This window comes from Calliphora vicina, chromosome 5 (assembly GCF_958450345.1).
Source record: "Calliphora vicina chromosome 5, idCalVici1.1, whole genome shotgun sequence".
In the NCBI taxonomy this organism is placed as follows: domain Eukaryota; kingdom Metazoa; phylum Arthropoda; class Insecta; order Diptera; family Calliphoridae; genus Calliphora; species Calliphora vicina.
In genome coordinates this window covers 103,939,997-103,962,206 of record NC_088784.1, presented here as the reverse complement: position 1 = coordinate 103,962,206, position 22,210 = coordinate 103,939,997, and the positions used below count along the sequence as shown (strand labels likewise).

General features: G+C 29.7%; 2 protein-coding genes across 2 annotated transcripts in view; one reads left to right on the top strand and one right to left on the bottom strand.

Moving 5' to 3' along the window:
• GstE12 (Glutathione S transferase E12) overlaps positions 1-22,210 on the bottom strand; it is a 213,940-nt gene that overhangs the window by 48,666 nt on the left and 143,064 nt on the right. The window lies entirely within an intron of this gene.
• The window catches only part of tor (torso), a 50,199-nt gene continuing 44,837 nt past the window's right edge, over positions 16,849-22,210 (top strand). Inside the window, exon 1 of the mRNA XM_065513820.1 lies at positions 16,849-17,722. Within this exon, the coding sequence (XP_065369892.1) occupies positions 17,501-17,722 (222 nt within the window). The 5' untranslated portion in view covers positions 16,849-17,500. The remainder of the gene's footprint in view (positions 17,723-22,210) is intronic.

Below are 22,210 nucleotides of genomic sequence, written 5' to 3'. Positions count from 1 at the left end.
AGGTCGTTCCATTAGTAATCCAGATATAGGTCATAAATGGAGGTTGTCCTGGTTTTTTCCTCATGCTGATTTTGAATAGGAAACTTCTCGAAAGTATGTCTGACAGAATTATTGAAGATTTGGATCCCGAAGATATCTGGGGTCTTCAGAAAAGATATCTGGGGTCTTCAGAAAAAAACATACAGACGGACATGGCTTAATCAACTCCGCGACCTATAAGGATCCAGAATATACATACATATATACTTTATAGGGTCGGAAAATTATATTGTGGAAATTACAAACGGAATGACAAACTTATATATACCCTTCTCACGAATCACTAAAGTGATTTACAAATTAATTCCCTTACTTTGCTTAATTCGTGTGAAAATTCTTATAAAGTAATTGCAAACTATCAAGGATGTCGAAAAATATAAAATAAATAAATTATTAAAATAACCAAAAAAAATAAAAAATGCAATTCAAATACATATTTAAAATATAAGAATGGTTTTGTGTTAGTTTTTTTTTTTTTTGTTATCCAATCCAACATACATTACATTAATTTCTATTTAACGATGCCCCCTAAACATCCACAAGTTAACATAAACTTTGTAATTTATCTACAAGGTCGCAACATTTCAAGGATATTTATTTAGTTGACAATTCCTTTTATGCCAAAGAATGAATGCCATTAAAAATGTTTAGATTCTGTCACCTGGTCCCAATTCAAATTAGTATTCATTTTAAAATGATTTTATTTATTTGTTTTAAGAAAATACTTACATTTTTACCGCCTAAAATTCATAAGAAATTTGTATACCCTTCATCATGAGTGGCAAGGGTATATATTAAGGTTCTATAGCTGAAACAAAAAGTCGACCTTTCGACTTTTTTCGTTTTTTTAAAAAGTCGACTTTTCGAACTTTCGACTTTTGGTAATTTATGAAAAGTCCACTTTTCGACTTTTTAGTTAATCGACTTTTCGACTTTTTCCGACTATTTTCGACTTTTTTCAACTTTTTACCATTTCATGGTTTCTACATTTATTGATGCGCCTTTTGTAATGTTTTGCAATAAAAATTAAATTTATCAAGGCGATAATAGTTAGAAGAATGCTTTAAGAGTTTTGTGTGGAAAAAAGCTTTATTTGATAAACATTTATTTATTATTTACATATATTAGCATACAATACAAAAAATGCAAGACTTTTATCAACTATTTTCGACTTTTTTCGACTTTTAAGATAACATAATCGATTGTTCGACTTTTTCCAACCAAAAGGTCGATTTCGACATTTTTCAGGAACCCTAGTATATATAAGTTTGTCATTCCGTTTACAATTTCTAAATTTTTCATTTTCGAACCCACAAATATAGAAATGCCCTAACTCGTGCTATTTTCGTAAGCCCAGACTTTCGTTTCAATAAATGGTCCGCTCATATATTAGCCAAAAAATCTCGACTTTAAGAAACACGAGTTAGGGCCTTTCTATATTAAGGTAACGATTTATTCTGGATCGTTATGTATAGCCGTGTTGATATAGCCATGTCCGTCTGTATGTTGAAATCAACTTTCCCTAGACCTCAAATAATAACTTACATACATGATTCATACATCAATATATCCGCTATAGACCCGGTTTGGTTGCTATTAAAATCGATATATGGAAAAACCGGGACTACCTCGATTTTTTTACCTATTTTTGATATACATATATCTGGATTACTAAGTCATTAATATAGACAATATGGATATCTTATGATAGATATTTCAAAGACCTTTGCAACGGTGTATATATATAGGACCTACAATGGGTCAAATCGAGAAAAATATTTTTTAATCCGAACTTTTTTTTATAAAAAAATTTTTTTTTTTTAATACAAATTTTTCCACAAATTTAAAAAAAAAATACAAAATTTAAAATTTTTTTGTTCCCATTAAATTAGTTTGATAAACTTTAAAATTAATACGAAATTACAATATCAATTTGAATTTAATGGTCTGTAACGGCTGCTTGCAACATTCTACTTATAAACAATGTTGATAACACGATGTTTTAAACATTTGGTCAATTCACAAGGTCTCTTATCATGTCATATTGTCATAATGTTCTAATATTTCACAATGGTTTAAAATTGTTATTGTTGCTATTCAAGCAAAAAATGTCCTAAACTATTACTAATCTGTAAGCTATGTTTATTGTACTGTCGTATCCAACCAGCAGAGACCTGCGCCGTCGAGTCGTTGATAATATTCGGGAGCCGACACCAAGAATCGCAGTCAAAAAGTTTTAGTCTCGAAAAATTAAGCAAAACCGCCATACCATTTTGTCAGCTGTTTTTGTTTACAATTATTTTTTGAACAAAATTTTTATTTGTTTTCTTAAAAGTGGTTGCAGAATAATATTTAATGGACGCTATAGAAAATAATTATTATTTTAGTTTTCTCATTTGACAATGTAACAGAAAATTTTTGTAATTGTTTTATTTTGTATCGGTCTTTTATATCACCTGATTTAGATTTGAAATAGCACACATAGTTATGAGGGGTTGTTCACAACAGTCGTATTTTTTCATGTTATTATTTTAGTACTTCTGAAATTATGACACCTTGTGAATTAGCTTATTGTTTATATTTAAGTATGACAGCTTTAAAAGCTCTGGGTGATCACTGTAGAAACAGATAATGCTGGAATTTGCTAGAAGATGGCGCGATGTATATAAACAGTAACAGCGAGTTGCTGAGGAGTCAGTATATCGTAGGCACTGCTTGAGTAAACATCAACCGTATTACCAGTGTGTACATTAAAAGAGAGTGACTACTTATTTAAATTGTTGAATAAATAAATTTAAAAGAATCCGGTTTATTTAAAGAAAATTAATGTTTATTTTTAATCGAATAATCGTCAACATATATATAGTTGAAGGCTAATATACAAATGTATTTACACTAAATGAATAATGATACAATCATCTCATTTGGTAAATAATTTTAATGATACACAAACACATTGTGCCTACAATCTTACTTTTCTTTGTAATCACAAAATTTGTTAAAGAATTTTGGGAAATGTTTAGTTTACTTTTTTTTATTCAACATCATTTTTGGCCTAATCACACACAATTCACAGGAAAAAACCTTTATTTTTTAAAAAAATAAAAAATACTTATATAAAGAGTAAACAGTATGTATAGGTTGCTAAAAAAAATGTAAAACGTAATAATTTTAAATCATAAATAGGTATTGCGGTAACAGTAGTAAGCTTGTTATCTAACAAATTTAAGATATTATTACAAGTTTTAAAATTTCATTATTAAATCAATACTTGACTCTTAAGTTAAATTAGCATAATTGTATTAACAACATAACAGTGTGTTAACCAAACCACCCACCACCCACCAAATCCGTTTTCCACCTATTCTATTTAATCATTAAAGCATCATTCATTAGAATTTTCCAAAAATCTTCAAACTTGTATGTTATTAATTAGGTATCATTTATTAGAACTACCAAAGTAATGTACCGTCTCAGGATTAAATTACAACTGAAAATGCTGAAAACCATTTAAGGTGTATGACGAAAAATTGTAATTTGCATAAAGTCTATAGCAATGTTATGTAAGTACATGTACGTGTATGTAGTTAGAGTATCCCAAATGACCTATTAAAGCTAGAAATAAATATCAAGATTATGTTCAATGTCAAATGAAAAATACAGTTTTAGATGTAAACTGGTAATTAGTGTATGTAAGTACTTACATATAGAGTTTATTTGTGACAGAAACTAACCCAAATGAACGATGTTATTTATAAAAATAAAATAGTTTATCTTAAATTGTTTTCAGAAATATGTTTTTTAACAGTCTTTGGAGAAATAAAGTCCTAAATTTATGATTGAGGTCACAGTAGATTTTTTACTGGAATTTGAAACAAGCTTGCTCCAATTTTTCGTCACATAAATTTGACAGAAATTATTTTTATACCCACCACGATCTTGCTATGTTCGTCCGTCTGTCTGTTGAAAACACGATAGGACCCAAACGAAAGTAGATAGCAAAATCCACGATTTCACCTAGCTCCCATATAAAAGTCCCCTCGGAATACGGTTGAAGCAGTCATAAATAATGCGGTAATCCTGATAAAATTTTGCACAAATTTAACAAATAATAGCAGTTTAGTAGTTTAAAATTTATAACATTAATAACTACTTATTTATTAAAATTTATACAACAGTTTAAATAGACACTACACATGTGTTTTAATACACACATTTATATTACACACTTTATAATGTAAAATACATTGGTAATGCAGTTAAGTTAATGGCTTCCAAATACATAACTCGCAGCAATTAGCTTCATCTTGTAGTTGTCTCACATATTTGGTAATGCAGGTTATTGGCAATGCAGTGGACAAAAACATTTTACATAACAGCAATTTTCTATTAATATTCAGTTTGTTGTTGATTTTAAATCTATAAATTTGACTTGCTGAAAAGAAAATATATACATATTATATATCAACGTGTAGGAAATTATGTCCTCTTTTCAAAAATGTACAAACATTTTAAGAATTAAAAAAATTATAGAAGACTTTTTTCAAAAATATGGGAATAAAAAATTATAGCTGATTTTTTTGTATAATTTTAATTTTTAATAAAAGTTTTGTTTATGAATCGTTTTTAATGAAATTTTACACTTATATAGGAATTTCGGATCGAAATCCAAAAGTGAAAAAGATATTAATGACAATCCCACAATTCCCAAAAAACTTTCCAAAAATCCCAAAATTGGGATTTTTCGATTTTTAGATTTATTGAAGGCACCAAGCTCGGGGCTCTGAAATCCCTTTGCACAATATTGAAGAACATATTGGGATATACAAAACAGGTCTTAATTTTTTGAATTAAGAGAAAATGTTGTCTAAAGTTGAAATTTATATACAAAAATAGGTCTACTTCGGAAGGCTCTGGACCACGCAATAATACGAATTTTGATATTATTTTGCTTTTATAATATTTCCCAAAATGTTGTCTTCTACAATTTCACTTCACTAGTTATCTTTTTCTTATTATCTGTATAATTTAAAATTTATGTAAGTACTTTTTTCGAAAGAAAATGGCGAAAAAAGTACATTTTTATTTTTTGAATGCACTTAGCTATTGACTCAGTAGAGGTTTTTAATTAATTCTTTCTTACTATTATTAATACATGTCTTGTTAATTCAAAAAATTGGGAAAGAATTGGATCCGTTATTAGCAAAAAACCAGAAATAAAATTTTACTTTTCAAATGCGAATAACTCGTAAACTATAAGAGATAAAATATGGCTAAAGCTATGTTTTTTGTAGATCTCGTCTAGTAGATTCCATATATATAAAAAAATCTATCAAATCGGATCGCAAACAAGAATTTGGCATCATTTTTAATTTTTGATATACCCGAGGTGCTCCACTTTGGGGCATTGTGGCTAGGCCCCCCTTGGTGTTATAAGCCCAAATTTAAAACTTAAACTTATCAATACCTGCTCTATAGCCATGTGAAATTTTATTAAAATCGGGCTATTCATTTAGAAGTTACAGATTTATTTCCACTTTTTTATCAGATCTCCCACTGTGCGCCATCTTCTAGTAGCTTCATGAGTTATCTATCTAACGGACAAAACGAGAATGTTCTATTTCTAGAGCTTTTAGCAGCTTCAATGACATACTTACAAACAAAATGTGTTATCAACATTTTTGAAGTTTCTACTGATGGAAATGTTTATAACGGCCGATACAGACCGTTAAATTTAAATCGCATTATATGATCATATCAGCTATCATGTTATTTATATAACCATATTATGGTTGAGGTAACATTTTTTTATTTATTAATAAAAAAAGTATATGGCAAATTTTTCAAAATTAATTTTTTATTTTTTTTAAAATCTATTACCCCCAGTAACACGAAGCCTGGTTATGTGTTAACTAATAGTTATACTGAAAGTTTTCATACAAAAATAATTTTAACCGACAGTATAACTATTAGTTAACGCATAACCAGGCTTCGTGTTAATGGCGGTTAGTGAATAAAATCTTATGACAAAAAAATTTTTTTTTGGTGAAAAAAAAAATATTTTTCCAAATTTTGACCCATTGTAGGTCCAACTTACTATGGCGTTATATAAAATACGTCATTGCAAAGGTCTTTAAAATATCTATCATTAGATGTCTATATTAATGACTTATGGCCAGTTTTTAACTTCGTATTTTAATACTTATTTAGTTAATTTTTATTTAAAATTAAGTGGTTTAAATACAGTTTGAGGTTTTCAGTGCTAAATATTTTTTCTTACTTAAATTAGATAAAAATATGTTAGCACTACTAAATATCAACAAATTATGAATAGTTTTGCATAAAACAACTGTTCAACCAAAACAAAAATTGATATTTTGTCCCATAAGAAAAAAAGGTTATTAAACAATAAAATTATTGGTAGGAAATTGCACAAAAGAAGCCCCAATATCCCCGCATAGGAAGTGTAGTTTTTGCTAGATGCTGTAAAAAAATAAAGCGCTGCAATAGAGTGAAAAAAACAGACAACAAAAGTAAGCTGTCAAAAACAACGTTGGCCATTTAAGTATCATTTAAAATAAGCAATGAAATTATTGGTAGGAAAATGCACAAAAGATGCTCCAATTTCCCCGCATCGGAAGTGTAGTTTTTGCTAGATACTGTAGAAAAATTCAGCGCTACAATAGAGTGAAAAAAAACAGACAACAACAGTAAGCTGTCTAAAACATATGGTAGTTTATGAAACTTAAATAGAATTTAAATGACCAACGCACAGTGGGGGATCTGAAAAAAAAGTGAAAATAAATCTGTAACTTCTAAACGAATTGCCCGATTTTAATAAAATTTCCCGTGGCTATAGAGGAGGTGTTGATAAGTTTAAGCTTATAACACCAAAGGGGGCCAAATTTTGTGATCCGATTTGAAAGATTTTTGTATATATGGAATCTACCATATATTATCTCTTATAGTTTACGAGTTATTCGCATTTGAAAAGTAAAATTTTATTTTATTTACCTACCTTGGTCTGGTTTTTTGCTAATAACGGATTTTTTTGAAATATAATTTTTTGAATTAACAAGACATGTATTAATAATAGTATGAAGGAATTGTTTAAAAACATCTACTGAGTCAAAAGTTATGTGCATTCAAACTTAAAAAAAATAAAATAATAGTTTTTTCGCCATTTTTTTTTTCGAAAAAAGTACTTACATTAATTTTAAATTATACAGAAAATAAGAAAAAGATAAATAGTGTATTTATATTTTTCTGAAAGACAGCATTTCGGGAAATATTATAAAAGCAAAATAATATCAAAATTCGTATTATTAAATGGTCCAGAGCCTTCCGGTGTAGACCTATTTTTTATATAAATTTCAACTTTAGATAACATTTTCTCAAATCGCATAGCTGCTTTCAAAAAATTAAGACCTGTTTTGTATGTCCCAATATGTTCTTCAATATTGTGCAAAGGGATTTCATAGCCCCGAGCTTGGTGCCTTCAATAAATCTAAAAAATCCCAATTTTGGAATTCTTGGAAAGTTTTTTGGGAATTGTGGGATTATCATTAACAATTCACAAATATCTTTTTCACTTTTGGATTTGGATCGAAAGTTTCTATATAAAACGATTCATAAACAAAACTTTTATTAAAAATTAAAATTTTCCAAAAAAATCAGCTATAATATTTTATTAGCATATTGTTGAAAAAAGTATTCTATAATTTTTTTAATTCTTAAAAATTTTGTACATTTTTGAAAAGAGGGCATAATTTCCTACACGCTGATATATAATATGTATATCTTTTCTTAAATACGAAGTCAAAAATTGGCCCTTAGTAATCAAAAATCGAGGTTGTCCGTTTTTAAATAGCAACCGAACCTATAGAGTCTATAGCGGATATATTAAAGTTATTCGCGGGAATGTACAGATTGTTTTATAATTTCCCGTTAATGGAAAAAGTCCGGGTAATTAAATACTAGTTTGCATGAATAAATTAAATGTAAACACTTAAGCTATAATTGATTTTGCTATACTTGGTACAACTATGAAATTTTCACATTTGCATTAAAAACCCAAAATGTAATATAATGCAGGTTAAGATATTCTCGCAGTGAGGGGTCACTAATTTGTTACTGTTTTAGTCACTGTTATTTATTAAGTTATTGCCTTTTCTATAAGAGCATTTAACCAATATTTGTTCACTACTAGAGTTACTATTTACTAGTCTTTTCTGTTTCTGTTTTTTCAAGCAAAATTTGATCAAATCTAGTTTACATTTCAAGAGAAATCTATTATCACCTTTACTACGTTTAACTTGAAACAGTATTTCTAGTAAAAAAAGGTAAAACAAAATATTAAGGGTACTCATTTAAACGCTTAAGTTTCCCATTTGTTCAATTGTGCAAATTTGCGCGACGTGTTTCATGAACCCACCTTTTCAATTTTGTGCAAGTTTATACATTAAATTTCTCTCTATTTGATACAAATGTCAAATAAAAATAAATTCAACAAAAGCCTTAAAAAATAAATTTTCAAATTGTATAAATTTTAATTTTAAAAATGTTGAATGAAAGTTAAATCTTTGGAACAAACGGTGATATACATAGTTTGTAAGATTTTATTTATGTTCTAGCTGTTGGTTAATGCTTTCATATACAATGTCATTTAATACAATCATTCTGTTCTAAAGTTACACAATTTTCACATGCTCAAAATTTTTATATTTTATTTGATTTTTATTTCTTATTAATAAAAGTAAACAAAAGCAGCTGATTCATCAAATGCACAATAAATTCAAGTTTGCGAGTCTAAATTGTCGCGCAAACTTATCGGAGTTGTGCAAACGAATTTCCATACATTTTTTGACATTTCATTTGCGAGAGTGTAAAAATGCACAGATTGCACAGTTTGCGAGGCTTTTAAGCGTTTACATGAGGACCCTTATTGTTTTGAATTTATTTACGATAAATTGTTTTTATGTACGATGAAACAAAATTGTTCTTGGATTTAGTTTTTTTTGTTTTACTAATTTCACTGGAATTGTTAGTAAACAAAAGTTTTAATTACATTTAGAATTACATTTGGTTTTTAAAAGTTAACCCACATATTCATAAATCATTTTTGAATTTATATAAGGTTTATGAAATAAAATTTCCATAAATTTTGTTTTTATAAACCTTTGATAAAGTTAACAAGTAAGAGTGTTATATCCATCTCTGCCGAATCTTATATACCCTGCACTAACGTGTACTAAAAGATGAAAGAGTGAAAACAATTTAAGCTGAAACAAATTTTTTCCTGTCAACAGGTATATGTCAGTTGACTCCTGTCAAAATTTTAACAAGCTGCGGAAGATGTCGAACGTTCTGGACGCCAAGTTGAGGTTTCTACATCCGAAACAGTTGAAAAAAAAATCACGATATGGTATTGGCCGATCGGAGATTGAAAATGCGAGAGATTGTGGAAGCAGTAGTCATCTCAAAGATTCGGGGCCTCGGTGTCATTTTTTGCAAAAAAGTGATAATTTTCTCAGGTTCATATATTGCAAAATATCTCGGAATTTTGATTTTCTTTCTGGGGCAAAGTTGTAGCCCTTGTCATAAAGAACAAAAATTGAGAACATATAAAATCAAAAAATTCATGTTCAAGATCAAAATCGCAAAAACTTTTAAAAAAATTCGATTTTTTTTACCTTTTTTCCCCTGTTCAGGTCCATAGGTAGCAAACAGTTCAAAATTCAAGGAAACTATCATTTACAAAAATGTACCTAAGATCTCAATAAACAACTTTCTAGAGCATATGAACTTCCTAGGAATGATTCTTAACACCGTTTAGGTAGGTCAATATAAGTTAGTAAGAAAAAACTAAAGGAATTCACTGTTTTGGGCCATAAACTATTAAGTTATTATAAACTAAAGCATACTTTTAGGCAGCTTTAAAAAACGTATTTCGATTTTGATCTTGAAGATGAAGTTTTTTTGTTTTATATGTTCACAATGTTTGTTCTTTATGACAAGGGCTACAACTTTGCCTCAGAGAGTAAATTCCTAACTGTTTGCAAGATATGAGCCTGAGAAAATTATCACGTAGTGGTGTCTGTATATGGTTATATCGAGCCCTTAGCGCCAAATTATCGTAAGCAACATTTTTAAAATTTTTGTTTTATTGCAGAAATTAAAATTTTATGGACCGACTGATGTTTTAGTGTTCTCAGAATATCAAAATTGTTAATAACATCAAAAATATAGGGGGTAAGATTTTATCGTAAGTCAATGTATATATTTTACAGTAAACAAATTTTATCGTAAGCGACACACAGTGGTATAGAAAAAAAAAGAGGGAAATAAATCTGTAACTTCTAAATGGTTAGATTGGTTTCAATGAAATTTCACATGCGCAAAGAAGAAGAGCTTTCGAGTTTAAGTTTTGAACGTGGACCTCATGGGCCCACCAGGGGCGACCATGGGCCCTCAAAGTAGGACACCTCGGGTATGTTACATTTTTTAAAACGATATTTCTTGGTTTGAGTTCCGATTTCAAAAACATTATACATGTAGAATCTTCTCATTGAGCACTACAAAAAACCTAGTCGTTGCTATCAATTATCTATTATAGCTTAGGAGATATTCGCATTTGAAAATTAAATTTTCAACATTTTTACCCACCCTACTCCAGTTGTTTGATAACAGCGTATCCAAATATTTCCCGATTTTCTCCAGTTTTTCCCTTATTGGACTAACAACACATGTATGTGTCAAATGGAAAAAGAACTGTTTAAATTAATGACTAAGTCCAAAGTTATATGCATTTGAATTTAAAAAATTTTTAAAAAGTGATTTTTCGCTATTTTTTGGGAAAAAATAACTTTTTTCTTTTTAAGTTATCGCAAGAAATTTCTAAGAGGATGTATAAGGAATTTCTACTTTCTGAGAGCTAAGTTTTGGTAAAATATTTTAAAGGAAAACCAATTTCAAAACTGTTGTTGACGAGGGGACCAGGTCCTTTCAAAAAACACCTATTTTTTATGTAAAATTAAACTTTAGGGCAAAAATTATCAAATCGCGTATCCGATATCAAAATATAGTAACCGATTATAGGTGGCTCAATATGTTTCTAATTATTTTGTAAAGGGTCCCGATAACCCCGACCCTGGTATGGATATTATAGCCAAAAAAAAACTAAAAATTAGCATTTTTGGAATTTTTCAAAACTTTTTTGGGAATTGCTGATAATAAATTTCAAAATTCGTTTTTAGTTTTCCATTTTAAATAGAAATCTACATAACTATGAAATTTCATTAAAAACTATTTATAAATAAAAATTTAATTTCAATTCGAAAAATTTTTGTCTATAAAAAACATTTTTTGTCATATTTTTCAATAAAGTATTCCATGAATTTTTAATTGTCAATAGTTATAAATATTTTTGAAAAATAGACAAATAGCTTGAACGAAATTATATTATATCGCATCATAACATTTTTAATTTAATGTATAAATTTCAAAATAATCGAAAAAACCTTCTCCTGTAAAATTTGTGTTTTGTCGCTTACGATAATTTGGCGCTAAGGGCTCGATATTATCATGACACAAAAAAATACTTACAGTGTAATTCTTCGAAAAACAAAAATTATGTCCATTAAAACATTTTTTAACAAAAGATTTCATATCGTTAACTTAATATAGAGAGGCCCTAACTCGTCTTTTTTTTTTAAGTCTAGATTTTTTGGCTAAATATAATATAAGCGAACCTGGGCTTACAACAAAAAAACACGAGTTAGTTCCTTTCTATATTAAGATAACGATATATGAAATGAAAAGAAAACAAATTGTTTTATGAATTCTAACAAACCGTTTAAAAAATATTTTATACAATAATTAAAATATTGAATTTTTAGTCAGAATAAATCTCTATAATGTTTTCGAGTTTCCTTTTATTAAACAATAGTGAGTGTTTATGTATTTTGCTTTAATTGAAAACTTATTTGAGTGTTTTTTTAAAAAAATTTATTGTTTTAATTTCGTTTTTGCACTCACAATATCTTTGGCTGTGTTTATTTAAATTTATTGTTTTTCTCTGTTTTTTATTTATATATTTGATTTTGTTTGCACGACGAAGGAAGTATACAATGAATTGCAAATTAGTGTCGATACCTTTACGAAATTTTTGAATTAATTCTTTTGCTCGCCGTAAAATGCGACATTTGTTACTCTACCAATGGAAGTTCGTCAGGTATATTCGGTTAGTCGCTTTGTTCACAATGATTCAATTTTAAGAATTATGTTGTAGATCAAAGGTAAGGACTGAGATCGAAAAAATCAATTAAACATGTAACAAATTGAAGCAAAAAATATATTTTTTACGTGAAAAAAAACTCATTTAGGTTTATTACTTTATCGCAAACACACATATAATAGCAACAAAATGAGATATCCAACATAAAAATCGATTGATTCTTTTCGAATTTATTCACAATTAAGTGAATTCGCCCATTTTCACAAAATCTTAATTACTAACTTATGCCCAGTTTTTGACTTGTTATTTAAATACGTATTTAGTTAATTTTTACTTAGAATTAAGTTGTATTTAAATACAGTTTGAGTTTTACAGTGCTACATAATTTGTCTTATTTAAATAAGATAAAAGTATGGTAGCACTACTAAATATCAAAAATTTATCGATAGTTTTGCTTAAAACAGCTGTTCAACCAAAACAAAAATTGATACATTTTGCCCAATAAGAAATAAAAGTTTATTAAACAATAAAATTATTGGTAGGAAAATGTACAAAAGAAGCTCCAATTGCCCCGTATCGGAATTGTAGTTTTTGCAAGACGCTATTTTTAGCAAGACGCAAACAACAAAAGTCAGCTGTTAAAAACATATGTTAGTTTATGAACCTTAAATAGAATTTAAATGGCCAACGTTGGCGATTTAAGTATCATTTAAAAAAGCACTGAGAAACTCATTTTCGTATATAAATAGAACTTAAATATAATTCATATTTAAATACGAAGTCAAAAACTGGCCTTAATAGCATACTTTACAATGACTTCTATGTACCGTTTGTATTACCTGGAAGTAGTCTAATAATGAGATTAACAAGTAATTAAATAAAATTCTAAATTCTGGGTTTTACTGCAAAATACTTTTTTAAAGGATATTTTCTGGTTGAATGGTTTTTATTATAAATATTTAACAACTAATATTTGCAGGAAATAAACATTTAAATATGAAAAAACACACAATTGTGCTAGAAATATGATTGGAATTTCTTCTTCAAAAAGACTAAACATCAAAAGGTTTACATTTAAATGTATGTAACTTGATTTATAATGAAATTTTTATGTTAGAATATTATTATCAAAGGGAAACCTTTTATATTTGCTTAAAATATATAAAAGGTAAATAAAACACAAATGCTTCATGAATGATTTGTGTTTTAGGTATCTAGTATGGGTACAATGTTGTGCAAATATTTCATTGATTTTATTTACCTTTTTTTTTGGAAAATCAATTAATATATTCATTTGTTTTTTTTGCAGTTCTTTAAATATAAACCTTTTTTTTTGTTACACATTCTATTAAAGTAATAACTTAATTGCCAGAAAAAAGGCAAAATGAAAAAAGTTAGTTTTGCAAGAAAGCAACATTATCAGATTAAAAAAGTAGCATGTTTTGCAATTACTATTTAAAGTGCTGTCATAGATAAATTCATTTAATCAATGAATTAAGCATCTCTTATACATGTAACTATCTGTTACTATATCGATTATTATGTACATTTCTTCTTTTAATTATTTTGCATCTTTTTTCCTCATTACATTATACAGTTGTCAAACTTTTGTTGTTGCAAAGTCTTCTCATTATTGTTATAATAATTAAGAAAATTAATACAATTGCATGTGTATTAAATTCATTGGATTGATAATCACATTATTTCAATGATATTATCATACTACATAACTTTAAGGAAGGTCTTCCTACACATGCATTTCTATGAATTTTAAAAAAAAGTAAAAAATATTTTTTTTTCCAAGGTTGGCTATCGTTACACTGTGGTTATGAAACATTTTATTTTGGATATAATTCAGTAACTCGTTAGGGATTGGAGTTGATACGAAACTGTAATGCAAATTTGCATTATTTCGGTAACGGTATTTTAATGATAACGGTAATATCGCTCTGATTTATAAAAAAATTAAATAAGTTGTCAAAGGTGGTTTTGTATTCCATTTTAACTTCTGTATATTTCAATAAACTCTATTACGAAGAAATATTTCAGACAAACGAAAAATTAATTTTTAAACCTTTACTGTTTTCAATTCGATAATATTTAGACATACAAAATTTAAAGTGCTTCAGAATTTCTAGGAGATCAAACTCTCCAGTCTAAAATACATTTCAAAACTAATGGATCATCCAAATGCCCTTGCCAAGGAGTTGCTGTCATTTCAGGGTCATAGACGACTGAGGCGATTGGAAACACTGGATCTGGCCAGATAATAATTTAACGAGCACTCATGTTGGACATTGCAGCGGCAATAACAACTTTAGTTTTAGTTTAGGTTAAGATTTTAATACTTATTGTAAATTTCTCAAAAGAAAGATTCAATAAAGAAAAGAAAGATAAAAAAAAAATTTCGAAATTTAGTTTGGCACTCATCTATTATCTATTATACAACTAGTTGACCGCCCCGGCGTCGCCCGGTAGCATTTACTAATGTTAGTTCTTCAAGTCTCTCCAACCCACATACTCCTGCCTGTTCTTATTTATTTGCAAATAAAATATGTAAATTTGTACTGCATACTTTAGGGAGCTTTTTTATTACAGTTTACTGGACTAAAAAAAAATTTTCCGAGTTTTACCCGGAATTTTTGAATTTTTTCTTTACAAACCATCTTCTGAAAATTTCGAATCGAATAAAAAAAATCAGCCAAATCGCTCCAGCCGTTCTCACGTGATGCCATTACATACATGGACCATTTCATTTTTATATATATAGAATAGATGAGTGCCATATACCTAAAGTAAATCTGTTAATAACTTTGGAAATACTGGTCAGATTTTAGTAGAGTGCTGTGGCTTAATTGGTTTGATCATTAAGCATGATATGGTATTTGAAGCCTGGATTCGATTCCCAGCCGCTGTCAATCAACATCATCAGATTATAATAATTATTAGTTTACTGATAACTAATATTTATCACAGCACCCTCCTTCTGTGGTATAACATTGAAACGCCACCGAAGTAAAATAAATAAATAAAGGTTATTGGCTTGAATAATGCGTTATCTCACCACCAGAGTCGCCCAACCTGTTCTAATAACAGACATAACGCGCAATTGCAGAGTTGTCAAATAAAAGCTTATATCCACCTTCCCTTTTCAAAGAAAATAACACACTTTGGATTCCGAGCCAAAAGAACTGCTCATCTTTTGAGGCCAAGAACGAATCATGCCAATATCGGATGCTCTGTTCCAAAGTGAATCGTATCCCAGAGAGAGCGTTCTGCTTCGATCGACTATAAGTGGGCGAGGCAAAACTTCACAACTACCTAATTTTAAATAAATATTTAACAGGTATTGAAACATGTGACACAGCGTTGTCATTGTGAAATATAACTGTTTCATGTCTGGCCGCATATTCTGTGCGATTTTCGGCCAATGCTCGCTTCATACGAATCAGTTGCATTCTGTACAGGTTCCCTGTGATTGTCTGGTTAGATTTCAGCAGCACATAATAAATAGGATCCTTTTGCACCCACCAAATACGTAGAATTACCTTAACAACATGGATATTTGACTTCGATCTCTTACACTTGGTGTTATCGTAATGGATCCATTTTTCATCGCAAGTAATGAATCATCATTTCAGGCATGCAAAATCGTCAAGGTTTCTCGGCTTCAATTCGATGATTTTGGATGAATCCTGTTTTAAAATTGCTGCTTGAGTAGTTCCCAATGTTTTTGCAAGTTCTTGTTGAGTTTTACAACAATTTTCATCGTCAAAATCACCACTTCTGAACCATCTCTCGCACATTGAAACCGATGGACCACATTCACCATCGGCTTTGGTGAGCTATCGCTGTGCTTCAGACGCATTTTTTTCAAATTAAAGAAGTAAAGCAAAACTTCCCGCATATGACGCTTTGTTGTTAAAAAATTTGACATTTTCGAAGCAAAAAAATACTTTGTGGTTTACAGTATAATGTTTAATAACTAAGTGATAAAAAATGACAGATATGTGAACTTCAAAATGACATAAAAGTTATTAAAAACCCCCGCTTTTCATACACCCAATATTTTCAGAATTTAGGATTATTTATAGAATAACGGTAACGGTATTTTAGTCCTAACGGTAATTTAGCAGTAATGGTATTCGAGCTTAGCGGTATCATTAGCCAAAACCGAAATAATTCATATTAACGTTATCGTCACCTTTTAACCGTTTCGAATCGTTAGTCAAACTTTGGTTTTCGCAAAAAAAAAACTGTAACGTGTTCAAATTTCTAAATTCAAGTCTCAGCAGGGTTTTTCAAATTCGATGAACTACATGTCTGCATTTTAAAATTTGCATATGTACGTATAATTTCTTGTTTTTGGTTGCTCAACAAATAAAAACTAAAAAAGAACTACATAAATATACATGACATTTATGACGATGTTCGATCATACACCGATTAAAATAAGACTCTCACAACAACAAAGAATAAAGAATAAATTTTGTAAGGAAAAGAATCAAGAATGAGTAGTTTTTACTGCACAGTTGTTTTGAAACAATAAGAAATCCAATCAAATGTAAAAGAAACGTCAAAGTGTTGACAGCTTTTGACAATTGACTGCAGTAAAGTGTGTGTGACCAACTAAACTAAAGGATATAAATAAATGATTTAAATAATTAGAAATGCAAGTTTACTTTTAAATTTAATAAATAAAATACAAAATAATTTGTTTATTTATAAAAACCTGGAAACTTCAAAAATAACTGCAATGTTTAAACAAAGTCCAACAGACAGGCCAGGCCTCCTTGTTGTTGTTATTATATAAATAAATTACATTTTATATAGTAAATGAACTCGTTGTGTTTGTGTAAATATTTAAAAAATAATAATAAATGTATATAAGGCAAAAAAATAAATATATCAAGCAAGTGTAGACAAAAAAAGAAAAAAAATAACCTTAAATAAAATACATATGTATAGTACAAATGCAATTACATTCAATTGTAAAAATTTCAACAAACGACTACAAAACCAAAACAACATTAGTTTGAAATCAATGTCCAATTGTAAATTAGTGTTAAAGTGCAACACTTCTAGCAGCCATTAAATGTTGGTCTTACCAGATATACCTACCTATTCATAATTAAAGAAAGACCACGTTGTTTATACTCAAAATCAAAATCAAACTCATCATCATCATCTTTATTTTAACAGCAGTTTTGTCTACAGCCTGTCACAATGTTGCTGCATTATTATACCCACTCACTATTATTTTACTTGAGTCTGCCAACCTTTCAATCAAATAGGGATTTAAACAAAAAATTACAAAGTATCGACTATGAATATCTGCCTCAAGAAGTGTGTGTGGCTCAATGTTTGGAGCGCAGAAAGGCGAATAATATAATATCACCTACCATTAAGCAAATCCATCGCAGTTCCAGGGATATTGCTACAAATTGGGTAAGTTTTCATTAAAGTTAAGTTTGATTTTAATTTTATATTTAGTTTCACAGCAAAATACTTAGCATCTCTTAGGTCTTAAGAAACAGTCTTGTTTTTGAGCCCTTTGGCAAACTGCACTTCTTAGAAGCAGTTGTGTAATGGATCTGGTACAAACCTGCTTCCCAGTGAGACATCACTTTTTTCTTAGGTGCTTTTAAAAATGTAAAAACAATTTACTGGGTAGCATTTAAACAATAAACAATTTGCCATCGGCAAATTGAGATAAGCGGCTATTCAAGAAACCTCAGACATGTTTACGTATTTATAGTATTTATTTAAAGATCAACCTCTATAATCATAAACCATAAACACCCTACATTACCATAGTGGTTTTCGATCATGTCTTGTACCGCCTTACCGTTGCCCACAGTTTAGTTGGCATTGGCGGCATGGGCAAATTGTTCTTCAACTTGTCTATACCCAAAACAGATTAGATGTCTAAAATCCAGCATTCATTGTCTTAAGCTTTCTGAGTGAATTAAACGATGTCCGTCTGATTGTTTGGCTGAGCATGTAAACCTTCTGCAATTTATATTTTAAGGTATATTTTTAATAATGTGTACTCGCTGCACACTAAGCTAACATTATTATCGATTTTACTATTTATAAAAATACTACAATACAAAAAAAAATTATGAAATTGTAAAATGTTCTTTTACAAATGTTATCAGCATCTCTAATACATACATCTCATTTTGTGGTTGTTTTGGAATTTTATATCATGTTGCAACTATGTATGGTTCACATTTGGTTGTAACATTAGGCTGCAGCGAAGAATGTTTAACGTAAATCTCACTATATAAGGAAAATAGAGGTGATCACAGATTATCATTATTTTGTCGATTGGGCCACTATTTAAGATTCTATAGCCGATTTTAGGTTTTTCATATAAAAATTTATTTTTGGTGGAAAATAGAGGTGATCACAGATTATCATTATTTAGGCGATTGGGCCACTATTTAAGGATCTACATCCAATTTTAAGTTTTTCATATATAAATCGATTTTTGGTGAAAAATAGAGGTGATCACAGATTATCATTATTTAGGCGATTGGGCCACTATTTAAGGATCTACAGCCGATTTTAGGTTTTTCATATATAAATCGATTTTTGGTGGAAAATAGAGGTGATCACAGATTATCATTATTTAGACGATATAGGCCACTATTTAAGGATCTACAGCCGATTTTTGGTGAGAAATAGAGGTGATCACAGATTATCATTATTTAGACGATTGGGCCACTATTTAAGGAACTACAGCCGATTTTAGGTTTTTCATATTAAAATCAATTTTTGGTGGAAAAAAAATCGATTTTTGGTGAAAAATAGAGGTGATCACAGATTATCATTATTTAGGCGATTGGGCCACTATTTAAGGATCTACAGCCGATTTTAGGTTTTTCATATATAAATCGATTTTTGGTGGAAAATAGAGGTGATCACAGATTATCATTATTTGACGATTTAGGCCACTATTTAAGGATCTACAGCCGATTTTTGGTGAGAAATAGAGGTGATCACAGATTATCATTATTTAGACGATTGGGCCACTATTTAAGGAACTACAGCCGATTTTAGGTTTTTCATATAAAAATCGATTTTTGGTGGAAAATAGAGGTGATCACAGATTATCATTATTTATGCGATTGGGCCACTATTTAAGGATCTACAGCCGATTTTAGGTTTTTCATATAAAAATCGGTTTTTGGTGAGAAATAGAGGTGATCACAGATTATCATTATTTAGGCGATTGGGCCACTATTTAAGGATCTATTTTTGGTGGAAAATAGAGATGATCACAGATTATCATTATTTAGGCGATTGGGCCACTATTTAAGGATCTACAGCCGATTTTAGGTTTTTCACTTGAAAATCGATTTTTAGTGGAAAATAGAGGTGATCACAGATTATCATTATTTAGGCGATTGGGCCACTATTTAAGGAACTACAGCCGATTTTAGGTTTTTCATATAAAAATCGATTTTTGGTGGAAAATAGAGGTGATCACAGATTATCATTATTTATGCGATTGGGCCACTATTTAAGGATCTACAGCCGATTTTAGGTTTTTCACTTGAAAATAGATTTTTGGTGGAAAAATAGAGGTGATCACAGATTATCATTATTTAGACGATTGGGCCACTATTTAAGGATCTACAGCCGATTTTAGGTTTTTCACTTGAAAATCGATTTTTGGTGGAAAATAGAGGTGATCACAGATTATCATTATTTAGGCGATTGGGCCACTATTTAAGGATCTACAGCCGATTTTAGGTTTTTCATATAAAAATCGATTTTTGGTGGAAAAATAGAGGTGATCATTATTTAGACGATTGGGCCACTATTTAAGGATCTACAGCCGATTTTAGGTTTTTCACTTGAAAATCGATTTTTGGTGAGAAATAGAAGTGATCACAGATTATCATTATTTAGGCGATTGGGCCACTATTTAAGGAACTACAGCCGATTTTAGGTTTTTCACTTGAAAATCAATTTTTGGTGAAAAATAGAGGTGATCACAGATTATCATTATTTAGACGATTGGGCCACTATTTAAGGAACTACAGCCGATTTTAGGTTTTTCATATAAAAATCGATTTTTGGTGGAAAATAGAGGTGATCACAGATTATCATTATTTGACGATTTAGGTTTTTCATATAAAAATCGATTTTTGGTGGAAAATAGAGGTGATCACAGATTATCATTATTTAGGCGATTGGGCCACTATTTAAGGATCTATTTTTGGTGGAAAATAGAGGTGATCACAGATTATCATTATTTAGACGATTGGGCCACTATTTAAGGAACTACAGCCGATTTTAGGTTTTTCATATAAAAATCGATTTTTGGTGGAAAATAGAGGTGATCACAGATTATCATTATTTAGGCGATTGGGCCACTATTTAAGGATCTATTTTTGGTGGAAAATAGAGGTGATCACAGATTATCATTATTTAGGCGATTGGGCCACTATTTAAGGATCTATTTTTGGTGGAAAATAGAGGTGATCACAGATTATCATTATTTAGGCGATTGGGCCACTATTTAAGGAACTACAGCCGATTTTAGGTTTTTCATATAAAAATCGATTTTTGGTGGAAAATAGAGGTGATCACAGATTATCATTATTTGACGATTTAGGTTTTTCATATAAAAATCGATTTTTGGTGGAAAATAGAGGTGATCACAGATTATCATTATTTAGACGATTGGGCCACTATTTAAGGAACTACAGCCGATTTTAGGTTTTTCATATAAAAATCGATTTTTGGTGGAAAATAGAGGTGATCACAGATTATCATTATTTAGGCGATTGGGCCACTATTTAAGGATCTACAGCCGATTTTAGGTTTTTCACTTGAAAATCGATTTTTGGTGGAAAATAGAGATGATCACAGATTATCATTATTTAGGCGATTGGGCCACTATTTAAGGATCTACAGCCAATTTTAGGTTTTTCATATAAAAATCGATTTTTGGTGGAAAATAGAGGTGATCACAGATTATCATTATTTAGGCGATTGGGCCACTATTTAAGGATCTACAGCCGATTTTAGGTTTTTCACTTGAAAATCGATTTTTGGTGAGAAATAGAAGTGATCACAGATTATCATTATTTAGGCGATTGGGCCACTATTTAAGGATCTACAGCCGATTTTAGGTTTTTCACTTGAAAATCGATTTTTGGTGGAAAATAGAGGTGATCACAGATTATCATTATTTTGTCGATTGGGCCACTATTTAAGGATCTACAGCCGATTTTAGGTTTTTCATATAAAAATCGATTTTTGGTGGAAAATAGAGGTGATCACAGATTATCATTATTTAGACGATTGGGCCACTATTTAAGGAACTACAGCCGATTTTAGGTTTTTCACTTGAAAATCGATTTTTGGTGGAAAATAGAGGTGATCACAGATTATCATTATTTTGTCGATTGGGCCACTATTTAAGGATCTACAGCCGATTTTAGGTTTTTCATATAAAAATCGATTTTTGGTGGAAAATAGAGGTGATCACAGATTATCATTATTTAGACGATTGGGCCACTATTTAAGGAACTACAGCCGATTTTAGGTTTTTCATATAAAAATCGATTTTTGGTGGAAAATAGAGGTGATCACAGATTATCATTATTTAGGCGATTGGGCCACTATTTAAGGATCTACAGCCGATTTTAGGTTTTTCACTTGAAAATCGATTTTTGGTGGAAAATAGAGGTGATCACAGATTATCATTATTTTGTCGATTGGGCCACTATTTAAGGATCTACAGCCGATTTTAGGTTTTTCATATAAAAATCGATTTTTGGTGGAAAATAGAGGTGATCACAGATTATCATTATTTAGACGATTGGGCCACTATTTAAGGAACTACAGCCGATTTTAGGTTTTTCATATAAAAATCGATTTTTGGTGGAAAATAGAGGTGATCACAGATTATCA